General features: G+C 42.6%; 1 protein-coding gene across 6 annotated transcripts in view; it reads right to left on the reverse strand.

Moving 5' to 3' along the window:
* Positions 1-17,003, reverse strand: part of nfixa (nuclear factor I/Xa) — a 106,863-nt gene extending 89,860 nt beyond the window's left edge. For 4 of the 6 annotated variants that reach the window (XM_034082301.2, XM_034082274.2, XM_034082282.2 and 1 more), the window contains exons 1-2: positions 16,456-17,002; positions 9,538-9,621 (exon numbers count right to left, since the gene is read on the reverse strand). In XM_034082301.2, coding sequence (XP_033938192.1) covers positions 9,538-9,621; positions 16,456-16,458 — 87 coding nt within the window. In that variant the 5' untranslated portion in view covers positions 16,459-17,002. Of the gene's footprint in view, positions 1-4,983; positions 5,162-9,537; positions 9,622-16,455 lie in introns of those variants that run through there. The other 2 variants (XM_034082292.2, XM_034082257.2) reach the window with 2 other exon arrangements.
* Positions 17,004-17,358: the final 355 nt, after the last annotated feature.

Genomic DNA, 17,358 nt, shown 5'->3' on the forward strand with positions numbered 1-17,358 from the left:
TACCCCCCCGCCAAAAACATGACATGTATTTGTGAGCAACAACAAAAGGTCTGCAGGATAATTGCAGATATTTCATTTTGGAGTACTTTCTTATCCCATGCCAAAAGTTGGCAAAGGCCAAAGTGAGATGTTCTGACACTGCTGCTCCTCCACCACATGTCCGTCTATCTGTCTATAACATACGTGAGTGCTCAGCCTGATTTCAGATGTGTGTGTGTGTGTGTGTGTGTGTGTGTGTGTGTGTGTGTGTGTGTGTGTGTGTGTGTGTGTGTGTGTGTGTGTGTGTGTGTGTGTGTGTGTGTGTGTGTGTGTGTGTGTGTGTGTGTGTGCGCATGTACGCGTGTGGGTCGCATGGCTTGTTAAACACATATCGCAGACCAACATAAGACCGCTATAGGCACTGCCTGCTTCCACTGGCCACAGATCAGCATAAACCTAATCCACACTAGGAGGCGGGGGGGTTACACTTATTCACACGGACACACACATATCGGACACACACATATGCACATGCATCCAGGGGACAACCACCTATTACCCTGTTGTGCCAATTGCTTCGGTTAAGCGGGATAAATCCATTTTCTCTGGGCGGTCAGGAAGACTGCACAGATAAGGGATGAGCACATTGCTGGATTTATCTCACCTCTAAGACTGATTCACACACAAAGACATGCAGAGGGGGGCTGTCCACAAGCTATCTTAGGGTTTTTGAGGTTTTATAACGGCTCCTCCGTGGCAAAAACTTTGAAAGAAAAAACTAATATTTAAATTTGTCCACACTTTTGGCGAATAGGATGCACAATGTGTGAAATATTCAAAGAACTTGTTTCAAGATTTTTTTAAAACCTCATGAGTCAACACATCCCTCACACAAATGCAGTTTCTCTACATTTAATAGAAATATATTCGATCACTGTTTAACTGACATGGACATGTGCCATTTCTCCTACTCCTTCCTCCGTCCCATCCCTCCGTCGCTGCCTATACCAGCTCTCATTCTGGGCCAAGCCGTGTAAGGTGGACCTGGTCTGCCTCCAGCAGAAAGGATGAATAAGTAAAAAGAACACAATGTACCCCTGGGTTCAGCCTGCAACCCACTGCCGGCCGGCCTGCCTGCCTGTCGTCCTGGCACAATTGGCGGGCCACTTTCCCCCTGCCTACCATCCACTACAGCAAACCTATTCTCCGCTGCCTGTGCTGTGCCTACCAACTAGCTCTGTGTGAGCAGGATTAGTGTCTATGTGTGTGTCTTTGTGGTGCAAAGTGATGCCGGCTAGGCTTGGTATGTTACCAGATCGTGCAGGCCCACCTCGGCTTACACTATAGCACCACAACCGTCAGCGTCCGATCCCAGTGAAACCAGAAACGAGGGCTGACGCAAGAGAGCCATCGGCCCAAAACTTAGCAGGAGACACACACCTAATGTACTCAAGCACACACAAGCTGGTGGCTAAAACAGGAAGATGAAATAAACAAATATATAATATAAGATATATTGTTCATATGCTTGCGTGGGCTGCACACATATTGCCATACACAGACTTTATATGCACTATTTCACAAGCACTTTTGTTAAGATGATAAGTGCCTTTATCTCCATCACCAAAGATAGACTACAAAATCTCCACATTTGTTCTGTTGCTATGGTATGGCATGGCTACAGTATGTATGGCTTTCACTGAAAGCTTTCAAGTGCTTTGCCAATCTGTACGGCTGAGTGAGTTTCAAGCACTCATTTGATCTCAAAATCTTAAAAAAACAAACACTTCAGAACTGCAAATCATTAGATCATGAAGCACGAGCAAGAGTCGAGCAAGCAAATACAACTTCTTTTTTGCGTGTGATCTGTGCCGGAAATAGCGAAACAATCTCCCGCACAGTGTTACATCTATTGAGTTCGCAGCAAAGCTTTAGAAAAGTTGGCAGTGTTTGTGAGATGTGCGGTATATTAGCAGCCCACATCTCATTTGGATAAGCGGGACTTAACTGAAGTCTGCAATAATTGATTTCAAAACGCAGCACATAAAAGTTTTAATTAACGACGCCTCCACGACCTTCAAACCGCATTACAACTTTATGCAAATACACTTGTCACAAGGATGTTAAACAATGCCACGTAAAAAAAATAAAAAAAAACATCTCGGTGCTGTTTGGAAAGTGCATGTGGACTACTTTTTTGGCTGCTCGGGTCCGTCATCAGGCCATTCCAGGAAAGCTTTTATCACCATTAATAATACATTGTATATTGTTTACACCAGTTTTGCATGTTTTCTGTGATTTGTGAATTATTTACACGGCTGAGATCAAAGAACACCGTCTTAATGGACAATGGGTACATAGTCCATGCACGTTGGTATAATTCATGCATGTGCGCCTATATGGTGAGGACACACACCCACACACCTTAAGGAAAAACAAACAATCCCGCCTTTCGCCGCAACCAACCGCAGATCTTTTAAACAGACGATTAAAGCAAATTAAAGGCGGATGTTCGAGTCAAGTTTCAATTACGGGTGTGGAACAGAGTGGTGTTACTTAGAAACCCACGAGCAGATACCGAGCGTTGTTTAAAGTTAATTTGGACTGCTATTATCTTCCAGCTGCGTTCATATCTAACTACAAACACGATGTGAAGCAGATATGAGAGAATGCGGACAAATCAGCAGCTCTTGATATCCATCCGCCGGGCCGGGAGACGCAGTAACAGCAGCCTAAGCAGATCAATATGTATCGCGCATATGGGCAGCACGCGTCCATGCGGCGCTCGTGCGAGAGGATCTGCTGCCAATTAATTTTAATTAATGGAAAGAAGGAGGAAACTCGATGCGGACCTCTGCCTCATACCACCAGGCTTGGGAAATTATCTGTGCTAAATATGCAGTATAGGGCTGTTGGACTTATTTTACGGAGCAAATCAAATAGACTATTGATTAGAAAATGTATCCCTCGTAGTCTAAAATTAACAGACGGCAGAAAAGGTCAAGTAGGCTACATAAAAGAGAACACAAATGGAAAAAGACAGAAGCTTTCCAAGTGCTCTAAATGATTATGATGTAGCCACGGTTTCTGACTTTGCTGCAGTTTATGCGATGAAATACAATGTTGTATCACTGCTGTTTATCAAACTGAGAAATACATATTGAGATCTGGTCAGAAGGCCTGAAATAACACTGAGGAGGATTAAATCCTTTCCCAAAGTCAAAATTATAATGCATAAACCCTATAATTAGTTTATTGCACTGCAACTCCTGACTTGTGTTGACCTCAGAAAAAATCCACACTGCCTTCTGCTTTAAAAACGTATATTTAACTTGATTTGTCTTTTCTTTTTTAAAGGGATTCAATGGTAAAATACTGAAATTAACCTGCATTTAATGTGATAAGCCGAGAGGCAGAGAGGAAACGGAGCTGCGGCGGCCTGAAACGGAAGCTCGGCGCTGAAGCTCTCTGTTAACTCTACATCTCTCTTCATCTGTGAACTACAGCTTAGTTTAAAACTATTACTTTAAATATATACTCATGAACTGCAAATGAATCTTGACGTTGCAAGAAAGAAAAAAAGGTCATTTATGACTTGACCTTTGCTCATGTGAGCTGTTAGTTCAGTTTAGGTGAAATGTATCTACACACTGGAACAAGGTGTTTTCAGCACATTAACAACATTAAGAAATAAAATATCATTATGAATTAAGTACAATTAAGAAGCAAGCCTAATTAGTTCCTCCCTTGTTAAAACATACTAACTGCTTAAAGGATATATGGGCATTGCCCTGTCATTTAACTGTGTAGGTATTTATTATTTAAATATTATATGTTGTAATAGAAACACTTTAAAGTGTGATTCCAGGCTTTCAGCCAATAAATAGTTACGTCCAGACCTATTTCTGCTTGCTTAGAGACAGGGGTGCAGGCTACAGGAGATGAGGCCGGAAAGGTCAAAACACACTCAATCATTGTGCATTTAATTTCAAAAACACGAGATGCGTATTCAAACAGGACATCGTATTTAAAATATTTGTTTCATATTGTTTAAAGACGATTTAAAAAAAAAAAAGACTTACTCCCCTGCGTATAGTGGGACTAAATGATAACCCCAAACCGGCCTTTTAAAACGCACGAAATATCCTCTTGGAAAAACAGTAAAAAAAAAGAGCTCCATTCAGTGCTCTCTTTTTACATTTTGCCTGTGCAATTAAGATAAATAACATAATATAATAACATAATTAGCTTATTAAAAGGTCAACTGTATTTGTGATTAATCAAACTACAACCCTGCAGCTCCGACTTTCCACACAACACACGCCCACCCTCGTCGTTTTCAACATCCAAAAACTAGTTGTAGCCTATTTTAAAAAGAAACTGCCGAAGTGGAATCAGGTAAATGAGGGACAGTTATGAATGAGAACACGGTGACCCTAAAGGCCCCCAACGCCGAACGCGGATGACAACCGGCAGACCTCCGTAACAGCCGCAAGTCACAAACACTCGTTTAAAAAAAAATAAAGAGTCCCACTCCACGGGTCAAGTTAAAACAAAACTCGTGCGTTATTACAGTTGTCGATAAAGCCAATCGTTGCCTCATGGTGTCAGTAATTAGTCGTCAATAGTGAAATCACCGAGTCCTTCTTCCCCTTTCTCCAACCTCCGTTTTATATAAAATAGATTTGGGAGAAGCGCCATTTTCTCTCCAAACCATGCGCAATGAGACGCTCAAGAAAGCCCGTTGGAGGAGTGCCATTTAAAAGAAAGGGAGAGAGAGGGAGCGCGAGAAAGGGGGAGAGAAAGGGGGAGGTTAGACAGTATCGGGGAAAAGCGAGCAGGGCTGGAAAAAGGTCCGTAAAACGCAACAAATGACAAGCAGCTGCAGCACGGTGGACACACACACAACACTGTAACCACATACAGTAGAAACAAACCGGAGGCGCACTATACCGGAAAAAAGCAACGAAGAAGAGCATGGAAAAATGGCGATCATTGTCATACCTGTGTCAAGCAGTAAGGGGAGTACATGGTTGTGTCTAGAGATGAAAGTTGGAGTAGTTGATAATTAAGTTGGATGGAGGTTCGCTGTGGTGCCGCATTGCAAAGCCGCTGTGGCTCAGTCCAGGCTGTAACCCCGCCTCACTCACAGTGAAAGCTCCGCACTAACTTTAGGGGAAAGTTTCTGCAGCTCTCTCTCCCTCCCTCCCTCCCTCCTTATTTCTCTCTCGCTCTCTCTCTCTCTCTCTCTCTCTCTCTCTCTCTCTCTCTCTCTCTCTCTCTAGCTCTCTCCCCCTCTACGCTTCTCTTTAGGAATCCGCACAAGCCTTACAGTATTTAAAATGTTCATCGACGTTTTTTAAAAACCAGAATCAGCGCGTCGCTAAAACTCCAGAGAGGAATCGCATGAGACACGCTAACCCTGCAGTGCTGTAGGGTTTTAGTGCGCATGTGGACTCAGTGGTGAGTTCAGTCACCTCATCGTGTTTCATTGAATACAAATAAAAAAGACCTATAGAATATCTAATATCTCTGTAGTATTTCCACCTGGAGCTACAGTTCTGTTGCGGTATCCCTAACAATGTTTATATTTGTCATAGGTTTTTTGTTGTTGTTGAGGGATTTATGTACTTTTCCTCCCGTGCAACACACATTCAGTCATACTGTTGCCGCGTTTTTACTTAAGCTGGTGTTGATAATAATAAAATAAAATATTCAGATTCTATCTTTCTTTCAATGCCAGAACATAAAGATAGATAGATAGAACAAATCTAAGTTTAGAACAAATAAACCAAGACCTAGTTTTTTGCCAAACAATTAACATCTTTGTTATTTACAAACGTACTTATCTTATTGATAAAAATACTATTTATTTTCTTGTGTTTTTACAATAACATTCCATATACCTTGCTACATTATTATGCTGAAATATATATGTGGCTTTGCAGTATAAATCTGATTTTAAAAGTACTGAGTAAAGAGCAAATACAGATGATTGAGGAGGCAGATTTCCTAAATGTAATCTATTTTCAACACTCGGATCCTTCGCTGTTGCACATAGTGACAAAAACAGAAGCAATGGTTTAAAGTTTACAACTCAGATTTTACCGTGGTATTCTCTCAGCCCGTCAGCTGGAGATGGTGACACAAAGCTTTCCCCACATTGTAAACTAATTCAAGTGTCTCAAGTAGAAGAGGCCCCATATTCTTAACTTGAGTCTTTGTTACTGTAATTTAAATGTGTGCGATGGACAATGTGGCTGAGGGAGCTCAAAGGTTTGCCAAACATATTTGTGTTTCATAAATGTTTACAAAGTGTCACGGCTGGATTTGATGCCCAACTCTGTCAGCTTCCTTTTGTACGGTCGGTCATAGCTGCAGTTTATGGTGAGAAACTCCTAGTCTGAAAATCATGTGAAGGAACATTTAAATATACTTAACATTTCCAGGGACGTACTTGAATGGTCTCAAGAAACTATATGTCCAAAGTCATTACAGAAAGCTTTGTAATTTATTCAGCAGTGATACCCCTCGCATTCCTGTTTTTCTTCTTTTTCTAACCCTGTCCAAGTCATATTCTAGTGCACTATATATGTATATGGAAACAAAAGATACCTGAACTAGGACGAAGTGGTCTAAACCAGTTTCATTGTGAGCCCTATTGTATGGAAGCGATACATTCTGTTTCTAATCAGGCTTGGCTTTATCCTTGCCCGCTCCCTGCTCCTCAGCCTAATCAAACTCATATATGCAGGCAGAGTGCCGGCAATTATACATAAGCCCCTGCCTTGTGCATGTGTGTGAGTGTAGTGTTTGGAAATGTGTGTGTGTGCGCCTATGTGTGAATACAATTCTGCATTTGCGTATGGCTGTGTGTACAAGTCTTACACAATGTGTGTGTGTGTGTGTGTGTGTGTGTGTGTGTGTGTGTGTGTGTGTGTGTGTGTGTGTGTGTGTGTGTGTGTGTGTGTGTGTGTGTGTGTGTGTGTGTGTGTGTGTGTGTGTGTGTGTGTGTGTGTGTGTGTGTGTGTGTGTGTGTGCGGTTTCGGGGGATTGAAGTCACCCCCGCACTCGAATGCCAAGTTTTTCAGGGGGATATGAAGCTGTGCAACTTTACGAGACCTCAGCCTATGTAGGATACTTAGCCACACACACCACAGACACACATGCATATAATGTACGGTATATACACACATACGAATACACACTCGTATATGCACACAACCACAAATGTCTTGTGGTCAAAGATACACTGGCACAAGCAACTAGAAACTGAATAAGAATGAGAAAAGGAGAAAAAGACTATATAAAAGTGGACAAAAGTGAAGCATATTGAGGTATAGTCTATCCCTTTCCCATGGACTCTCCTCTTTCCAAACCACACCCCAACACGGCACAGGCCCAAACCCCAAAGTCTTTGTGTGCTCCCTCGCTTTCCCTCTTTTCTCTTTCTGTCCACCCCATTTTCTCTTTTTTCCCGGTTCTTTTTAGTGACCCTTTTCCCTTTTAATTTCTTGTAATCGTTTGCTGTTACCTCTCTCTTGTTGCTCTCTTAATCACACACACACAAACACACACACACACACACACACACACACACACACACACACACACACACAGACACACACACACACACACACACACACACACACGCACGCACACACTCACACACACACACACACACACACACACACACACACACACACACACACACACACACACACACTGTCCCTTTCGTCTGACTGACTTTGGTGGCCCTCTTTGTCTCTGGCTGCAGTCTGGACCCAGATATCCATCTCAGTATTCAACAGGCATCTTGGCTGTAACAAACAAACTATAGCAACCACAGAAGTTACAAAACACTGATGCTTAGGTTTTCTTTCCAAACTCTCTCTCTCTCTCTCTCCCTCTGCCTGTGATCAAACAGTCCTGTCCGGCCATCACCTTTCAAAGCCCCTGAAGCCACAGGGCTCTAGTGGTTTCTGAGACTACATTTGCCATTAAAAAGCACACGAGAAAACCATATGGTGTGTCTAAAGTTAGCATGTTGTGGTCTCCCATTGACACACAGCACTACCCAAATACTTGCTGTTTACCATTGCCTGTGGCTAGGCCATTAAATATTGAAAGTGATGTAGCATACTGTTACTGCCATTAGCATGCTAAATGTGTGAGACAGGTGGTTGAGGCTGCCTTTCAAAAGGCAGGAAATATGTGAACGGAAAATGTGTGTAAGTGTAGCGTTTACTACGCCGTACAGTGTAAATATTGTTTGAGTAAGCTGTGTATGTGTGCTCTGGGAGAGAGCATGCCAGTCAAATGCATACAGGCATATGCAGTCAGAAAGAAATGGCTGACTGGCCTTTATGGCTAACAAGCATATCATACACAGTGAGGATCCCAGAGACTCTTTGGATCTGTTCGCAATCTGAGTGTGTGTGCAGAGCAATGTGTGACGCCTGCTGTTTTTGATGTGTTTACTGTGTGCAATAGCTGCATATACGTTTTCCTCCGACTGGTTTGGATTACCGCATTGACTTTGTTTGTTTTCAACAGGAAGAAAACGTACAGATTTATTTTTCTTGTCTGTTGTCATCATTTCTTAATTTAAACAGTATACTCAACATGTCAGATAAGAGCCCACAGGGCAAAGCGACAGGATTCCATGCAATCAAACTAAGACCATGAGCGTTTTTTTACAAAAATGTATATGAAAAAGAACACATGCTGAACACGTGACACACAGAAAGCAACAAATCTCATGTATGCAGTTTTTCAAGTTTTAAATGTTATGTTGTGCTATGCTGCTTGCTTTGTCCTCCAAGCGAGGACCGTGTGTCTGCACTCGGCAAAAAGCAAAACGACAGCAAAGCATCAATTAAAACTTGTAAAATACATGTCAGAAAAGTTGACATTTTCAGGAAATGCAGTGTTTTTGCAGGGCACTGTTGCCAGCCGTCAGCACAGTCGACAGATGAGTTCAGGACGTACATGTTGACATGTGGGAGATTTTACAGGAAGTGGATATATGAAAATGCTAACGGGCACACCGTCAACACAAATGTGTGTGTATTTCCTAATACATAAACTCCACACTAGCTCTAATGCAAGATTTAAAGAGTGACGATGATAAAGTGGTTAACGTGGTTAAGTCTGGCTATAAAAATATTCTCAAACAATGCACTGATGCAACTTTCGAACTCTTTAACTCCTTTCAACTGCTGTAAATCTTTACAAAAGAAAAAAAAGGATTATTTTTATGGGCTGTGTGGCTTGTTTGTGTGTCTAGAAAATAAATGTTGGGACAGCAACATGACAGAGATAGTTAGATAGTCTTTGTGTGTGTGTGTGTGTGTGTGTGTGTGTGTGTGTGTGTGTGTGTGTGTGTGTGTGTGTGTGTGTGTGTGTGTGTGTGTGTGTGTGTGTGTGTGTGTGTGTGTGTGTGTGTGCGTGTGCGTGTGTGCGTGCATGTGTGTGTGTGTGTGTGTGTGTGTGTGTGTGTGTGTGTGTGTGTGTGTGTGTGTGTGTGTGTGTGTGTGTGTGTGTGTGTGTATTTACCCTATATGTATCAGACACGAGGAAACATTCAGGCATCCCAGGGCCTCTAGAAGGATCGTCGTTCACCAGGTAGGTGTCAGTAGCCTGAAAAAAGAGAAGACGGTTATTCAATTAAACTTATCATTTTAGTAGAATAGGGATTTGTTCATAATATCAACAACTCTGTAAGTAAACAATTCTCTAGCATTAACTAATTAAGTGGCAGCTTGAACCTGTTGCTTTGTATGAGTTTACAGGAGGAAATATACATGATCATTACAATATAATAACATAAAAATGATTGAACTTTTTAAATGCATTGGTTTTAAACATACTTTTCAAGCCCATACTGACCCTCAGAAATAATACATGTATTTATTAAAATCCAGAGGGACATTTAAAGTGACCTATGGTGTCCTGAAATCATTTTAAATTGTGAGACAACCCTCAAATGTAACTTTGCTGTGTGAGACGGCCATATTGCCTCTACTGGTGTCATTGCTCCTCAGAAAGCACAGTGCCTGCTCTCAACTCTTGCACTATACATCCCCAGCCAGGCTGTCTGTAAGTACCAGCGTGCATGCATGCATGTGTGTGTAAGAGTGCTTTCAGCGGGCTTCATTTGTATTCTAAGTCAAGCAGGCAGGCAGGGTTCTGGCAGGGCCCGGAGCTGTGAAATGGGCTCTCCTTGCAGTTCTTCCGTTGATTGGATCAACCTATCCCACTCTACTTAGCCGAAGGGAGCCCAAATCCCACAGCCGCTGCGCCGTTCTGTGAAATCCTATTTCATTTCACAACTTTAACGGATAAAAAAGCATGCACACGCACTTGTGCCAGCCCAAGACCCCATGCCACATTTATTTAGCCAAACAGGAGCAGAGAGAAAGCAGTGCATGTGGTGTGTGGAAACACTTAAATGCACGCACATATAGTCTCACCCTCCTGTAAATATAATCACCTGCACGTATATATATATATATGTGCATTTTCTCCACGCCCATGTGCTCTATGCCTCGCACACAAACACACGCACGCACCAACGCACACGTGCATGCAACTTACGCAGACACAAACCCCATAATAAGAGCCAGACATTGGCAGACCACACAGCCCTGAGTTGTGGTGAAAACAAAGGCTATTCATATCCTTCGCAATGAGAGGTCTGTACAGCTAACTCTCTTTCTCCCTCGCTCCCCGTCTCTCCCCGCAGCTTTTTATTACAGATAATCTGCACTCGTAAACCTTCCATTTTTCTGCAATTGTGCGATTTCTAATCATCTTTATTAGTCCATAAACATGTTTTTTTTTAATTTAGTCTCTTTTTATAGCTGAGGCCTCCAGCTCCTTACGGGGGCAACACAGTGCCCATTGTTGAGTTTCAAGAAGAGGACGAAGCCAGGAACGGAGTGAGAGAGGCCTCCTGATAAGACTGCAAAGCATTATGAGAATGGGATAGCAGAGTTTTTGGATGCATACATACACATGCATGCTGATATACACACATCGCACACAGACACACACACAAGACAAAGTGCAATCACTCAAAGTCTACCAGGCGACATGTCTGTGATAATGAGACGATGTATCTGATTGGCTGGCACTCAGAATAATGGCCTGGATCCACTGCACCTGTGGGGGCCCGCACCAGCATGAGCCTGTCGACTACCAGAAAGAGGACCATAATGCATCAGGTGCGCTGGATCCCTGTAATTGGCTGTGCCTGGCCAGATACAAGGTCAGGTGCACAAGCAAGCCTCCTCTGATTGGCTGAGTCGGACCCAAAAAGCTGCGATTTGGGAAGAACTGTTTTTATTGGCTGCCACTGCCTCATTCTGCTGGTGAATGGGTGTCTGGCAGGATGGCATGGGGAGAACTGGTTCAACTGGAGTATGTGAGGACACATACTGACTGTTTGAGAATATCTTACGTACAAAAATCTCAACTTTACTCATACCTTAACTTGACCCGATGAGCTCTTTAAAACAATGCAAAAAGCCACTGCACTGCAACAATACAATTTGCTCTCATTTTATATTAACCAACCAACCAACAAAGAGGAGTTTAAATGCCCTCTTTATGTCGTCAGCCAAGGAAACAGGTGTTGATGAACCACAATCCCATTGTGCAACAGTGAATAACATGAAGCTAATGAATGGCTAAGCTCTGTACCTGCCACTGGGGAGGCCAGAACATACTGACTCCCTTTGTAGTAAACCCCAAAAAAACTCCAGGCCCCCAAACACTTTCTCCTGCAGCAGTGTATGAATTATATATTGTACTATATATATAGAGCATATGCCCGGCCCATATGGCCAGCCCTAAGCGAAAAAATCTCAAAGCCCTCCTTAATTAACATTTTAGAGGGAAGATTCGGAGGCGGGAGATTGAGTCAGTGACCTATTTGGAGTCCATCATCGCCCAATGCAAATGTGTTAATTGAGACAGATTTTCGCACTCCAAAAATATATGGAGTAGGGGATGCAATAGAGATTTTTTTGTTGTCTGCGCCATCTGATCTAAGGTAGGGCTATAGGATGTGTTTGAAAATGCTATTCCTGCTGCCTACACTGACAAAAGAAGACACTTTCTCCCTCACTATTTCACACAGTCTTCCCTTGGCTCGCTCTCTATGTCTCTCTCTATCTCTGGGTATATGTGTTGACGACCATATGGCCAAATTCTTTGGAGGTGAGATCTCCGAAACCTGCTCACACACTCACACGTGTACTCTCACACAAACACACACCTCCACAGAGCTTTGTGTATGAAAGGCCCTGATGGTGGAATTTGTTCTCAGATGGCTCCATTTTAAAGCACATGAATGGCAACATATCAATGATCCTCCTCTCTGTCTTTCTGTCTCTGAATTTCCCATTTGCAGTTCTACACAAACACACACACGCTCAAACACTAATTCACCAACTACACACCAAAAACTTACACTGCAAGCACACCTGCAGTCCTACTCGTTTCCAGAAAGCATTTTTTCTGGCTGCTGCATAATCATCGACCACAAGCACTGTTGCCACTGTCAGTCCATCTTTTAAAAACCATAATTATTATCACCACCATTGTGTCTTATCATAATGATTTGGTGCCTGAAAATAACACTGCCAAGTTTAAGGCACAGGATGAGAATCGGGGGGGATGGGGAGAAAGAAGGAGCGAGTCCAGCCAACCTGCGTGAGATGGCAACCACTTCAAAGACACCGGGCCGCACCGGCGATCTGTTCACGGTGTGTGAGGGGTGTATGAAAGGCAGAAATGGCCGCCGTGTGAGTCCCTGCCAAAGCTACCTCGGGGAGAAATGTTGGAAAAATACGATTTTTCACACAGCCGTCTCAGGGGGGGTGAAGGAAAAACGGGGAGAATAAGAAAGAAGATGAGAAACTGGGGGGCAGCATTAAAAAAAAGAAGGATAGATGGATCGCTGAGCAGAGTGGGGCTAATTATTTCACTCCACTTGTGAGTCCTGAAGGTTTTGTTGGGTCAGAAGTACAGCCAAGATGCTGTGCTGAAGATTGCATTTGGCTTAATTGTGCAGTTGTGTTTAACACAACACTAAACGGTGGGATTTTGGGTTATGCATGAGGCACACGGTGTTAACTGTTTCTGTAAAGCAGGCCTGACTGTAGGAGGTAGCAGTTAAACATTCTTCCAGATGACTTGGGCAAAAAACCTTTTAGGTATGCAGGAAATACTACCTTTAGTGGTACAAGTCAATCAATCATATGCATTAAAGTATATGCAAATTAGCTGGGTGAGGTTGACACCTTTAAATGCCTGACAAATAGAAAGTAACTATGACAGACTAAACAATAGCTGTCCCAATTCCATGTAGAAAAAAAACCCTCCTTTCACCAAAACTGTACGGTGAAACAAGTTTATACAGTGCGCGCATTCTGACACACCCCGAGATTCATTGGGCCTGGCATATCGCCTGTCAACTACTGATATTGCTCGACGGGCTGGCTTTCAGATAAACACCATGCCAATTGTAACACTGAACTTCCTGGGCTGCAACATTTCGCTGCCACACCATACTCCACCTCGGTACACAGGTAACCCAACGCTACTGGCTTACATGGATCCTTATTCATGCTTTTTGAATGGCCGAACCACAGTTAAGGCCTCGCCGCAGAGGCTATGCTTTTAACAATGAGGTTTGGGCTGGTACAATCAGCCCTTTGTGTCACACAAGGTCTGATCCGTGGGGAGATGTTCTTGTGGTTATGGTTCTAATACAGCAGAGTTTACCACAAAGGCCAGGAAGCATAGAGTTACATTACAAAACACTCACACACGCATTTACTATGACTCAAAAAGACAACGTGTTAGGCTCTTTTAAAATTTCTCACCCACTTCGAACTATGTTACTCGAAAAAATGTATTTGATAACATGGTACGGTTCACGCCTACCTCCCAGCTTGGCACCAATAACTTCTTGGCTTTGTTTGACTGACAGGTTCTGTGGTTGGCAGGTTTTCTCCACCGCAATTCAACCAAATGTGAAATTATAGCACAGAATCCAAACAAAGTGAGCATTATAATATCACTGCCAATGTTTCGCTCACCTTTAGAAGGCCTGACATGTGACATTTTGAACTGTTTGAGGCCTGTTGGTGTTGTTGTGCAGGTCTGACTGGGTGCTACATCATCACAAACATCTTTGGCAGGTGACCCTATAATAAAGTTATTAATCCTTCACCAATATTTAAAATGTTTGAAAACATGTATTCACATGGTTTGATTAAGTGTTATTTATTTAGGGCTGGTTGGTAGGAATAAATGAGAAGATGCAGACTTAATGAAAACTCGTCATACATGCCTTTAATCATTTTCAGTGATGATGTTTAGACTAACCCTAGTCTAAATGTAAGCTAATGTTTTCTGGACAATATATAAAACACCTCAAGCAGATAAAATTATTAATGATTAAGTCCTCAGGCAATTAATGAAATTAAATAATATCAATATAATATCAAGATGCAAGCAGTTATCATTCGCATAAGCTGCATACAATGAGAGAAATTTTCTCTGAATTTGCACATTATATGCTACATTGCTGCAGTTTTGTGATGTTTTTATATTTTTTATTATCTTTATTAGTTTACAAAAGACAAAAGCGTTAACATTTTTTGAATGCTATGTAATATGCATGTACAGGTCCAACCTCAAATATCCTACCGGGCTATTGAATAGCTGTAATATCATTAACATGCACAGCGAGAATGCTTGGTCAAGTGTTTAAAGAGCCACATTGTCGCTGCAAAAGGAATATTGTGTTTCTAAAAAAATCTGAATTTTTACTGACATGTGTATACTGTTTTTATCCCCTTTCATGTGTTGTACATCTGTGTTTCTGCAAAACTTCACATCACCTCAGAATGTTTTCTGTAAATCTACCTTTGTTATTTTATGACACATTAACAGTAATTTCTTGGGTTTATAATGAAGATCAATTATAATGTAGGTCCCAATTTTAGGCCATTATAATTTGAGGTCATTATAATTCAAAAGCTTTGAACTGCAACATGATAGAGATTGTTTGATGTAGAGTAGATAGATTGATGATAGAGTAATCTGATGAAAAGAACACACCTGCTATACAAACAGATAAGTCAAGCAAATAATGAAATATAATATATATTGGTCTTAATTCTACAAGGTTACAAATATATTTTGATCATCATCATGCAACCAGATATTCTTTGGATTTTCAGATCATGATTAAATGATACGGAGGTGCTCTCATTCATGCTGTTTTGCACTTGCTCTGGGCACAAAGACAGCCTGTGTGCCACCTCACCTCCCCACCCCCTTGTAGTCGCTATAAAGAGTCATCAACTACGCAAATGAAGTGCCCATTGACAAAATACTAGCAGCCACTTCAGGTAGAAAAGATAGTCCGTGTGCAAGGTGGAACACGGTGGAGCAACCACGCGCCACACGGATTCGTGATATGCTTTCAGAATACCATCATCATAATAATATTGATTGATATTGCACATATAGGCCTATGCTGGGCTTTCAGATCTCCGCAGTCTGCGGAGGCAATGCGTGTTTTATTCTGTTTGATCTGAGCTGCGCAAGAAGATCATGCTCCACTTTGTCAATCTGGATTGGCCACTCAAACGCCTCAGCAAATAAATTCAGCCTGCACAATGGTAACCACCCGAGGCTAAATCAGATTGAATTGGGGAAAATATGTTTTATATTATACCAGAGAATTATGAAAACGTTAGTATGACTTTAAGGTTTAGGCGAAATTAAGTGCAAGGGAAAGCAGTATAAGGAAAACTCATTAAAAAGATTACGATACATTTTAAAGATATAAAATATAGAGCTAAACCTGCTTCGTTGTAGTTGAGAAAGTCATAAGGACAGTCATCTTACTAAATGTTGGTCTTATTGTGGTTAATTAATGAGTTTAAATGCTTCATAATTATCTAAATTGGCAAGCAAGTATAGGTGAATATAAACATAATACACACACTCCCCCTCTCTCGCACACACAACCACACACACACACACACACACACACACACACACACACACACACACACACACACACACACACACACACACACACACACACACACACACACACACACACACACACACACACACACACACACACACACACACACACACACACACACACACACACACACACACACACACACACACACACACACACACACACACACACACAACCACAGGTGCGTTGTATCGTCATCTATATGGCCTCATACACACCACAGCCAAATCTCGCTCCGCGCGGCCAACAAAGTGCGGATCTCCTACAAAGAAATTAAAAGCCTTAAACTAACCGTGGGGATTCCGTTAAACACAAGCAATGTTTGGTTTATGTTCAGTCCTATAGACTTTACCCTATAGAGCCAACAGAGGGAAACTATTGAGTTACACAGCACGTACCATTATAGCGTGGGGAGATCTGCCAACCCTCTCAATGCCCCATTTTCCTTTAAAAGTTCAGCTTCCAAAAAAGTGAGAGAGGGAGTGCGGGTTGAGGGAGGAAGACTTGGTCTCTTCGCTGTTGCCGGAAGCAAAAAAAGGACCTTTAAACAAGTCGGCCTTAGGCCCAGATAGAAAAACAGTCTCTTTCAAAAGTGGGTCCACTCTGCAAGAGATAGCAGGAAAAGAGGACAGCAGTTCCGAGCCCTCCGTCTACCGCAGTCTGGCCACAGATGCGCCCATGTCCAGCAGCAAGAAGTCAGGGAGACGTCTGCGCCAAAGTCCCGAGGTGCGTCCTTCAGCGGCCAAACTTGCAGATTGGGTTACGCTTAAAAAAACAACTCCCCGAAATAATATGAATAACTTGATAAAAAATTCTGGACGGGAGAGTTGATGCAAAGTAAGTTCTGTTTATATTATTTTTTCCGTGTGCAACCCTTGCAGTCGGGCAGCTTCTGTCTCCAAAACGTGTCCAAAAGCGGCTGTCTCCAGCGCCGCGCGTCCGATCTGTTTTACCCTCGTATCTCTCTCTCTCTTTTCCTTCCTCTCTCTCTCTCTCTCTCTCTCTCTCTCCTCTCTCTCTCTCTCTCTCTCTCTCTCTCTCTCTCTCATCTCTCTCTCTCTCTCTCTCTCTCTCTCTCTCTCTCTTGTTCCAAACACACACACGCGGAGTTACACACAAACGGGGGGACACCCCTGGTCCCTCGCCGCCTCCTCCTCAAAGCTGACGAGATGAAAGAGCAGCTTGCGTTTTTCGCTTCTTCAGATCGCGGCAGCCTCGCAGATAGCAGAATGCCTGCACAGCGACACGTCGTCGTTCCGGGCTTTCGCCGCTGCTCGGTGCGTAAAATGGAAGCTTCTCTC

This window comes from Pseudochaenichthys georgianus, chromosome 1 (genome assembly GCF_902827115.2).
Source record: "Pseudochaenichthys georgianus chromosome 1, fPseGeo1.2, whole genome shotgun sequence".
NCBI lineage: Eukaryota > Metazoa > Chordata > Actinopteri > Perciformes > Channichthyidae > Pseudochaenichthys > Pseudochaenichthys georgianus.